The 11,065-nt window shown below is 37.5% G+C and overlaps 2 protein-coding genes across 5 annotated transcripts in view; one reads left to right on the forward strand and one right to left on the reverse strand.

Annotated features, from left to right (window-relative positions):
• Positions 1–11,065, reverse strand: part of septin7a (septin 7a) — a 318,106-nt gene that overhangs the window by 299,813 nt on the left and 7,228 nt on the right. The gene's annotated exons all lie outside the window — the stretch shown is intronic.
• adck5 (aarF domain containing kinase 5) lies at positions 370–10,963 on the forward strand. 4 transcript variants are annotated; one of them, XM_059556781.1, is made up of 15 exons: positions 370–575; positions 2,680–2,781; positions 2,922–3,071; positions 4,126–4,201; positions 4,615–4,815; positions 5,980–6,120; positions 6,352–6,465; positions 6,963–7,094; positions 7,175–7,258; positions 7,350–7,431; positions 7,524–7,602; positions 7,685–7,776; positions 8,475–8,724; positions 8,804–8,920; positions 9,947–10,963. In XM_059556781.1, exons 1-15 carry the CDS (start codon positions 553–555, stop codon positions 10,047–10,049), a joined length of 1,746 nt encoding a protein of 581 aa, XP_059412764.1. In that variant the 5' UTR covers positions 370–552; the 3' UTR covers positions 10,050–10,963. The 4 variants fall into 4 exon arrangements, with proteins under 4 accessions (XP_059412764.1, XP_059412765.1, XP_059412763.1 ...); XM_059556782.1 differs by having other exon boundaries at positions 371–576; positions 2,687–2,781; positions 8,475–8,727; XM_059556780.1 differs by having other exon boundaries at positions 371–575; positions 8,475–8,727.

The following is an 11,065-nucleotide window of genomic DNA, read 5'->3' on the forward strand; positions in this document are numbered from 1 at the left end:
ATAATATACATGTACATACATAACTGCATTTTTGTAATATACCTGCCTACAATTGTCAATTTGTATATTGTCATTCCTTATCTACTTATTTGTATTTTTTGTATTTTTATATTCTTTTATTATGTGTTTTATGTTCTGTCGCTGTCATTCTGTTGTACTGCGGAGCTTCTGTCACGAAAACAAATTCCTCGTATGTGTAAACATACCTGGCAATAAAAGCTCATTCTGATTCTGATATTATTATTTAGATGTTTTTTTTTTTATTCGACTGCTCAGGTTTTTTTAAAGGCACAATAATATTTAGAACGTGTTGTTTTATTTTATTTTATTTTTATTTTATTTTTTTTAGAATGTGTTGTTACAGGGGGGCACGGTCTGAAGGTCGCGTCAGACCACTGTCTCGTGACTGACGACGTCACAAACGCTTTCCCAGCTGTCCAATCAAATCGGATCTCTCCGTGATCTCGACGCGCGAGGAAGAAGTTTCCGTGTCCGCGTGTGAGGACCGTAGAGATTCACTCATGCGATCTCTAGCGCGAGAGAACCGGAGACATGACGGCGGAGACGTTCAGATCGGTAAGAACATGACTTCTGCTGCTGTGTTTCCGCTGATCCGGTGCTCTTGTGCTCGAGCTGTCTGATCAGTATGATGTAGCTTTTTGATGAAAGGTCACTGTGTTTCAGTTTCACGCTTCTGCACTTATTGAGAGGCATTTAAATTCAGAATATATTCCACATCACTATCCAGTCTGGTGGTGCATGACAGATCCTGAATCAGAGCAGTCGAGGCCAGAGGAAATGTCAGAGCATGCCATGTGCTTCACTGTAAGCCTTATTCTTATATCCAAGTCTAACAATAGAAAGCCTAATGTTACCTGTCTTACAGTCCAGCACTTCCTGATAGCCTTAGATTAGAACCAGCAACACGCTTATATAACATTAATTATAATGTAATTACTGTTTACTGTTGCTATACTCTCTTAGATGATGCTTTCAGAGTCCTCATTATAATAAATGTATTATTGGGACCCACTAGAGGTGCTCAGCAAACCTACAAGGGTCCCTTAAGATGACTTAAAATGAATACTACTTGATACACACACACACACCTTTTTGGGTAATTAACCATTGCAACTATTTATTTATTGTATTTATGAGTTTTTCAAAAGGAAATGGTTTGAATGTAAAAAAAATAAATGTGTGTATATATATATATATATATATATATATATATGTATATATATTATATATATATATATATATATATATGTATGTGTGTGTATAAGCTCATAAGTGAATAATAATGTGTCATTAAAATATTTTTTAAATCCTTAATTCTTATGCAGTAAATCATGAAAGACTGAAAATTGTGGGATATTGTTGTGTGACAGTGGGGGACCTTGGAGTCCAAAAAATTGAGAACCACTGCTGCACTAACACAAGAGTGCCATGGTTCTACTAGTAGTCGACTGATTATCTGCCTGGGGTGCATTTCTCAAAAACATTGTTAGTTAACTATGGTTGTTCGTTCCATTGAACTCTATTAGTAACAAGGGAACTTGCAACCATAGTTGCTTTTGGGAAACACACCCCTTGCCGATTATCGGTGCCAATATTAGACATTTTATTGGTATTGTTCATTATCAAAACCGATTTGCCAAAAAAAATAATTTTAAAGCTTTTAAAGTGTTCCTGTAGCTCAGTAGGTAGAGCATTGCATTATCAAGCGCAAGGTTGGGGGTTCGATTCCCCGGGAACACGTGATAGGTAAAAATTGATAGCCTGAATGCACTGTAAGTCGCTTTGTATAAAAGCGTCTGCTAAATGCATAAATTTAAATTTAATTTTACATTTTAAAGAAAGTTTTTGTCAGAGCCCATGCTATCCTTATGGCATTCATTTTAATTTTTAAACCAGACATATATTGGTTCAAAATATCGGTTATCGGTCTACTTGATCTGTATTAATCTGTATCGCATCTTCCCTGAAAAACACATATCCGTTGACTCGTAGGTACTATATGTGTGCTACTATACTATAATATTTTCCATAACAATCATGCATATTTTGTATATGTATTATAGTAGTACCGTGGTGTTTTTGTTGTACTTTAGAGTGACTTAATATGGTCATTTGCATCAGAATCCTGAACATGTGTTTTTGTTTATGTTCTGCTATCTAATACGAAGGCATTGTGCTTTTGTTAGGGTTACTATAGTATTTTGGCTTAAACTGTTGTTATCTGAAACATTTTTGGAAGGGCAGAGACAAGTCTTTTTTTTTTCCTTCAGGACAGAAGCTCTCTGTTTGGGACGTTGGCTCTTTGCGCTTGTGCGGTGATTTAGAGTCGATGATTTATCTTGAACGAGGGGCTGCTGGTGGTCTGTTGTTTATCACACTCTCAATAGAGACCTTTAAACTGGAGCACATCCCTGACCTGTCCACAAATCAAGCTGCCCGAGGAAAGACATTTTGTTCCCTGCTTCTATAAACATTCTCCCTTTTTCACATTTTGACACGGCCTTGATGGGAAAGTCTTGTGCTGTAGTCTATGAAAACACACCTCACAGATAATCTCTGAGCTATTTTTAAGGGTTGCCTGATTTATAATGCTTTCAGCTGCCAGTAAAAGATTCTCAACGTTAAACACAGTGAACTAAACAGAGTTTATCTTCTTTGGCTTCAGTTACGCTTGTATCAGCGTCATATGTCTCTGTTACGGCGGTGTCCTCGGCTCATAGGCCTCCATGTACTCGACCAGAAGTTCTTCTCCTCACACAGGTGGGTTGCTTTTGCTTCATTGGTGTCTGACTTTATTTTAAGGGTGACAAAAACCTGTATATTTTATAGCATATGACAACGCTAGAACAACATCATACTGAGCAAGAGAGTGATGCTGGGATTGTGTTATGCTCCTCTAGAGTTGTAAAGAGTCACAGGCTCTTCAGGAAGCTGTTGGTTGGTGTTTCGGTGGGTGTGCCTCTCGGGGTCGGGGTGCAGTATGCAGTCTCAGAGCCCAAAGAGAGGAGGAAGATGAAGATACTAGCTGAGGGAGTCGGACGCTTCTGCAGGTAATTATCTCGTTTATTTAATTTGAGCAATTTATCAATCATTACATGCATCATTTTATACATGATCATTTTTATACTTTTTTTTAAATTAATTAATTATTATAATTTTTTTAAGATATTGATACTTCTATACCGGAAGGATGCATTAAAGGGTTAGTTCAGACAAAAATGAAAAATATGCCATAAATTACTCCCCTTGTAGTCATCCTAGGTGTATATGACTTTCTTCTTTCAGAAGTTATTTTAAAAATGGTCTTTGATCTTTCAGCTGTTTGATGTCACTCAGCGTGTGCTGCAGTGCATCGGTCCATTAGATACAGTTTAATAAAAAGCTCATCCATTAAAAAAAGTGTCTCACACGGCTCCAGGGGGTGAACAAAGGCCTCCGGAAGCGACTCGATGCATTTTTGTAAGAAAAATATCCATATTCAAACCGTAATGATCACTTTAATCCAGCTTGCGCTCACTGGAGGATGATGTATGAGGTCAGCTTTGAAACGCAGCGGAGAGATCAAAACAAAACAACGGTCACCATTAGAAGTACAAAACGAGGATTTGAAAAGAAGAATGTCGGAGGATTTCGATATAAGCCAAGAGTAACCTGGTTAACCTTTACTGGAGTAAAGAAACTTTGCTTCCTTTGCTACTGTTGACAAACGCTGGCATGCGCAGCACTGACCTCCTTCCATTTTACATCAGCGAACTCAAGATAGATTAAAGTGATTATTACTGTTGGAGTATGGATATTGTTCTTACATAAACGCATCCATTCACTACAGGAGGCCTTTGTTCACCCCCCGGAGTTTTTTTTATTAAACTTCTAATGGACCGATGCAGTGCAGCACACACTGAGTGACATCAAACAGCTGAAAAACCAAAGACCATTTTTAATATGGATAAAAAACACATTAACTACCCCAAAATTCACCCATCAGGCTCTCTGATCTCTCAATGTCAAGCTTTTGCATTTGACACATCTGCATCAGACACAGCCCTCTGCAGTTAACATCAAGACTGACACTGTGAAGTCAGTTGTGTATCTGTGTCACACCAGGTCTCTCTATGTGGGGCTTATGATATCAGCAGATTACTGGTGGACGTCCAACATTGCTCTGAGAGGCATGGATGAGGTAAGCTTATGTCCATACTATCTAAATAATGTGTATTAAATTAGTAATTGCTTTGAATTAACTAGCACTTAATCATTTACTCACCCTCATATTGTTCTTCTGCAGAACATAAAAGAGGATATTTTGAAGAATGTTGGTCTAAAACAGTTTTGGTCGTCATTGACTTCCATTCTTTTTTTCATTTCTGAAAAATATCTCCTTTTATGTTCAGAATAAACTCATACAAGTTTTGAAAAAAAAATTGAGGGGGTGAGTAAATGATGACAGAAAGGTCATTCTTGGGTGAAGTATAGTATCGATTTTAACCCTTTTCTTGGATTCCCTTGATCCATCATCATCATAAATGTATCTAGTGTAACGTAAGTGATCAGTAAACACATCAAACGCAGATCTGTTTGTGTCGCTCTCGCCAGAGCAGTCCAGAGTACGAGGCACTCATGTCAGCGTGTCATCAGAGAGCAGCCAGCAGCATGGTGGACGGGGCCGTCCTGAACGGAGGCCTGTATATTAAGCTAGGACAGGGCCTGTGTGCCTTCAACCATCTCCTACCTCCAGAGTACATGCGCACCCTGCACGTGCTGGAGGATCAAGCCCTCAACAGAAGATACAAAGAGGTGAGCAGCTCCACACATTAGGGTTCTGCTGAGCTCTCACTACCTAATAAAATAATGTGTGTCAAAAGATGGTTTTGCATTCTTGACTAAATCAGATTAGTCATTTTATCACAGTACTCTCAATGTGCTGAATTATACATTTGTACGTACACACAAAATTTGGTATGTGTTTTTGAAGGAAGTTTATTTGATATAGTCTAAAAATATATGGTAAATATAACATATTATTACTATATTTAAAATGACTGTTTTCAATTGTAATATATTTTCAAATGTAATTTATTCCTGTGATGCGCAGCTGTATTTTCAGCATCATAACACCAGTCTTCAGTGTCACACGATCTTCAGAAATCATTGCCTTTTTTTAGAAATATTATTCCTTTTTCATGACTCTTCGAATAAAATTTCAAAAGGACAGTATTTATCAGAAATAGAAATCTTATGTAACATAATTAGTGCTTTCAAACGATTTATTACCATTAATCGCATCCAAAATAAAAGTTTTTGTTTACATTATATATGTGTGTGTATTGTATATATTTATTACGTATATATAAATACACATACAGTATATATTTTGATATATTTACATGTCTATATATTCATTTAATTATATTATAAATATATTTCACATATAAACATTTTTCTGAAATATATACATGCATGTGTGTGTGTATTGTGTATATTATGTATATATAAATACACACACATGTATTACATAAGAAAAAACTTTTATTTTGGAGGCAATTAATCGTTTGACAGCACTAATATTAAGTGACTTAATGATTCTCTGATCACTTTATGATCTATTAACTGTGTACCTGAATAAAACTTAATTTCTTTCAAATAAATCTTGTTGACCTCTAACCTATATTAAAGAGCTATAGTTCCTTATCCTTTCTTCCAATTGTGATGAGAATAGCCTCAAATTAAAGCCCAGATTCATTATATAACTGTAACTTTAATATGCTTTGCTCAACAGCTAAAATAAAAAAAATTTGCTTCTGTTTTCAAATATATATGGACCTAACCGTATGTGTGTGTATGGGGGTATATATATATATATATATATATATATATATATATAAGATCAGGGACTCAGAAGCCTATGAGAATGAAATCTGCCATCATTTTTGTAACGCGTCTGGTCTGGTGTTGTTTTAGGTAGACGCTTTATTCCAGGAGGACTTCAGCACGACTCCAGATAAACTCTTCAGGACCTTTGACCATGAGCCTGTTGCCGCTGCCAGTCTGGCTCAAGTACACAAGGCTGAACTGCATGATGGGACACCTGTGGCTGTGAAAGTATGTATAAGGGCTGTGCATGATGACTGCTGAGGGAATGCTGGTTATGTGCATTTTAAATGATGCATAATTTGGATGCATGACTTTTTTTTATATACTCTAATGCAGTACTGTGTTTACATGTTTACAATGTATTACACTCATTTATTTATTTATGCGAATGTTGCAGGAACAGGTGATGTAGAGGAACAGCATGAAGTAATAGTGATTACTGATGTCTGTTGTGTTCAGGTGCAGTATATTGATCTCAGGGATCGATTTGACGGTGATATCAGGACTCTAGAGATTTTACTGGACATCGTGAAATTAATGCACCCCAGCTTTGGTTTCCGCTGGGTCTTACAGGTCAGTGTTAACTCTCTGAGAAAAAAACATCTCTTTTGAAGAGATTTTTCATCTAGTTAAGCCAAATACAGTTTTGGAGTTTTTAGCAAAAATGTATATAATATAATTCAGCCATAATATTTCTCGCCATGAAAACAGCCACAGAAGTTGGAATGAAACTTTGATGCTCCAGAAGGAAACACGATGCAATAAAGAGCCAGGGGGTAAAAATAAAATAAAATGAATAAATCAAAATGATTTCTGAAGATTCATGAGACACTGAAGACTGGAGTAATGATGCTGAAAATACAGCTTTAATCACAGAAATAAATCACATTTGAAAACACATTCACAGATTCACAATTTTAATAGTTTTTGCTGTATTTTTTGATGAAATAAAAGCAGCCTTTCCAAACATAAGAGACCCATAGCCCCAATCTTTCTTCATTTTGGTCATCGTCGTTGCTCTAAAAGACAAGATTATGGTTTTTGTCATTGTTTCTCCATGACGCTGGCAGGACTTGAAGGGAACGCTGGCCCAGGAGCTGGACTTTGAGAACGAAGGCAGGAACTCTGAACGGTGTGCTGAAGAACTGAAGCATTTTAAGTTTGTAGTCGTGCCCAAAGTATTCTGGGACCTGACCAGCAAGGTGCGGATCAGTCAGCTCTTACTTTGATCTCTATCTTTGACACATGAATGAATAGATACTCTGTCTTTGTGTCCATGTAGAGGGTCCTTACAGCAGAGTTCTGTCCTGGATGTAAAATCAACAACGTGGAGGAGATTCAGCGTCAGGGTCTGAGTCTGAGAGACGTGAGTTTAATAACATCACGTGTGATGGACCGAGTCATCATCATCACACCAGTAAACGTCCATGATGTTGATGATGATGCTTGTGTTTCAGACAGCTGATAAACTCATCCGCATATTCGCAGAGCAGATCTTTTACACCGGCTTTATACACGCTGACCCTCATCCTGGAAACGGTGAGATGATCTAAGCCCAGAATTACCTATTATGACCTCTAAGTGTGTGTGTGTGTGTGTGTGTCACACATGTGAAATGTGGCTGATTTCAGTGCTGGTCAGAAGAGGTCCAGATAATAAAGCAGAGCTGGTTCTGCTGGATCATGGGCTGTATCAGTACCTCAGTAAAAGGTGAGAACATGAGTAAGAAACACCAGCATCACTGTAATCTGCATGAAGCAGACGCTGAGCACAGTCTGTCTGTGTGTGTCAGTGACAGAGCGGCTCTGTGTCGGCTGTGGAGATCCATCATCCTGCGCGATGAAGCCGGCATGAAGACATATGCAAATCAGCTCGGGGTCAAAGGTAACGCTGCAAGATCTTTAAAGAAGTCTCTTCTAATCACCAAGCCTGCATTTATTTGATACAAACTACAGCAAAAGCAGTAATATTGTGAAGTAGTTTTCTATGTGAATGTATTGTAAAGTGTCATTTATTCCTGTGATCAAAAGCTCCATTACTCCAGTCTTCAGTGTCACATGATCTTCAGAAATCATTCTGATATACTGATACACTGCTCAAGATATTATAAATATCAATCTTTAAAACAACCGAGTGCCTTTGTTTCAAGATTCTTTGATGAAGAGAAAGATCCAAAGATCAACACTTATCTGAAATAATAAGCTTTCATAACACTATACACTGTAGCATTCAAAAGCTTACTTGGCAAGGATGCTTTAAATTGATCAAACATTTATAATGTTTCAAATGATTACTATTTCAGATCAGCATATTAGACTGATTTGGGAAGGATCATATGACACTGATGCTGAAAATACAGCTTTGATCACAGCTATAAATCACATTTTACAATACATTCCAATAGAAAAGAATTTGAACTGAATTTTTGATCAAATAAATGCAGTCTCACAGAGCATAAGTCACTTCTGTCAAAACCCAAACATAATATAAATAAATCTTAATATGAAGATTTTATCAGATCTTTTGACATGCATACATCTATAAGGATTGTTCTGATGTCATCATCTCATTGGTCTGTCCAGAGTACTTCCTGTTCAGTGAGATGCTGCTGCAGAGGCCGATCAACATGTGGGATCTGGGTCTGGGGAACATCCTGACGCGAGAGGAGACGTCCTACATGCGTGACATGGCCGTGAACCGCTTCGATAAGATCATGCAGGTGCTGAAGTCCATGCCGCGGCCCATGCTGCTGGTCTTCAGGAACATCAACACGGTCCGCTGCATCAACATCGCTCTGGGAGCGCCGGTCGACCGCTACTTCATCATGGCCAAGTGGTACGAGACCTGCTTCCCCCTCACCTCTGATCCAGATACAGCTGGTTTGAGTTTGTGTCCATCTCTTGTGTTTCAGTGCTGTGAGGGGATGGGGCAGAACTCAGGCCGACGACACCAGGATGTTGTCCAGGCTGTCCGTCTTCCGCTGGGTCTGCTCCTTCTGGGAAAGCCTCAAGTTTGAATTCGCTTTAAGGTGATTCATTTATTGCCCTAAATTCAATTTTATTTTCCATTTTATTTGCCAACGTAATGGTCTAATTAACTGATATCAAAAACCTTATGCAGTTTAACAATTTACAGAAATTCAATTTTAGTGCCCTATAAAAATCTGTTTTCCATTTATTCACAAAAATGTGTTTTTTTTTCCCTCTCATCCTTCACTTAACCTCAAGTTGTTTCTACCCTGTATAAGTTTATTTCTTCTGTTGGACACAAAGGAAGATATAAAAAGAAAAAAGTTGATGGCACCCATTTACTTCCATTGCATTTTTTGCCCAATACTAAGGAAGTCACTGTGCAGCATTGCAGCTGTTTGGTTACCCATTTTCGTCAAAATATAATCTTTTGTGTTCAACAGAAAAGAAGAAAAAAGAAAATCAAACAGGTTTGGAATAACATGAGGTTAAGTAAAGATGACCCATTTTTGGGTGAACAGTCCCTTTAATTACATTTTAATAACCAGAAACATGTCAACAGAATTAATAAAACATTTTAATAATTTATTTACAATAATAGGGCCTTATGGTTCATTTATTTTTATTTTTTACTCTGAAATTCAAATGAAGGTGGCAATCAAATGAAGGCTTAAAACGAACAATTTAATGAATTCATTTGTAAAATGTAAATAAAACCAACTTTTATTTTGTCACCTAACAAAGTGCTGCGCAACAGAGGTTTGCCTTTAAAATAAAAAAATAAAGTTTTTACTTAATAAACAGAGTTAAACAGAGTGTTGATTTGTCCAGGTTTGAGGTTCTGTGTAGCTGACGAGTTGATATCAAATGCAGTGGTGAATTCTGTGACATTATTTATCTTTGTGTCCGCATTCTGGATTTCATGCACATTTTCAGCATTGCAGAGATCATAGAAGCCTCAGCAGCAGATACAACTAACATTAAACATCAATCAAGCGTGCAGTTTAAGCTTATTTCTGCTATGTTTGTGTTTAATATTCATGAGATGGTCTCTCACATGCATCTCATTGATTGTGTTCCTCCAGGTCAGAGATGGCGCTCATGAGCCTCACTCGCTCTCTGCTCAAGCTGCTGTCTTACTTCAGTCTCATCACACTGGACCAGGAAGTGTATCAGTATCTGAAATGAAGCGTCTCGTACCTCGTAATCGTTGTCTGTCCTCTGAGCCTCTGGTTTTACTCGAGCCGTGTGTGGCTTTGCACTCAGTGCTGATTGTTCTTTTACGAGCGAGTTCACCCAAAAATGTTAATTCAGTCATTGATTACGCACCATCGTGTCGTTCCAAACCCTTAATACCTTTGTTCATCTTCAGAACACAAATTAAGATATTTATGATGAAATCCGAGAGCCCTCTGACCATCCGTAGACAACAAGGATCCTTAATGGTTTTCTTTGCAAACAAAAATGTTTCTTGTAGCTTCGTTAAATTACGGTTGAACCACTGATCTCATATGGACTGTTTTAACGATGTCCTTGCTACGTTTCTGAGCCTTGATCACGTTAATTACATTGCTATCTATGGAGGATCAGAGAGCTCTCGGATTTCATCATAAATATCTAAATTTGTGTCCTGAAGAAGAACGAAGGTCTTACGGGTTTGAAACGACATGAGTGACCGTCATTAATGACCGAATTTTCTTTTTTGGGTGAACGAACCCTTTAATGGGTGTCTGGATTGAGCTTGAGCTTCCAGGAACGTCTCTCACTGTTGCTTTCCTCTGAAATAAACGCTGGTGAGCTGCATTTCACCAAACGCAGAGGACTTTTTAATTCAGCCTTTATCAGTTATGATATTCGGGCATTTAAAAGACTTGTTTCATTCAAGAAGCTGAGTTACGTTTGTTTTCTTCTGTAGGCCTCGGTGTGAAACCCTAAAATGATTCATGGTTGTAATTTCATAGAGGCAATAATAAAACAAATCAGTCTGAACAAAGTAAATAATTATGCTAAAAACCTTTTACCTCATAGGGGTTTGCAATGTCAGTGAATAAAAGCAGTTCATATTGCAATGAAAAAAACCTTTTTACTAATTATATTTAAAATTTATGCCATTTTATATTGTATTTGTGATTTTTGGTGATTAACTGGTGATAAGCAGTTGGAACAGAGAGGTTTTGTTGCCAAAGCTGATATAACGGATATGT

The sequence above is a fragment of the Carassius carassius genome, chromosome 8, assembly GCF_963082965.1.
Source record: "Carassius carassius chromosome 8, fCarCar2.1, whole genome shotgun sequence".
Taxonomy (NCBI): domain Eukaryota; kingdom Metazoa; phylum Chordata; class Actinopteri; order Cypriniformes; family Cyprinidae; genus Carassius; species Carassius carassius.

What these genes read in the sequence shown, in the direction of transcription:
- adck5 (XM_059556780.1), top strand. Translation starts at nt 553, where the DNA reads ATGACGGCGGAGACGTTCAGATC. An exon ending in TGACCCTCATCCTGGAAACG is followed by an intron (nt 7,432 to 7,523) that starts GTGAGATGATCT and finishes GGCTGATTTCAG; the next exon opens with TGCTGGTCAGAAGAGGTCCA. An exon ending in TACTTCATCATGGCCAAGTG is followed by an intron (nt 8,728 to 8,803) that starts GTACGAGACCTG and finishes CTTGTGTTTCAG; the next exon opens with TGCTGTGAGGGGATGGGGCA.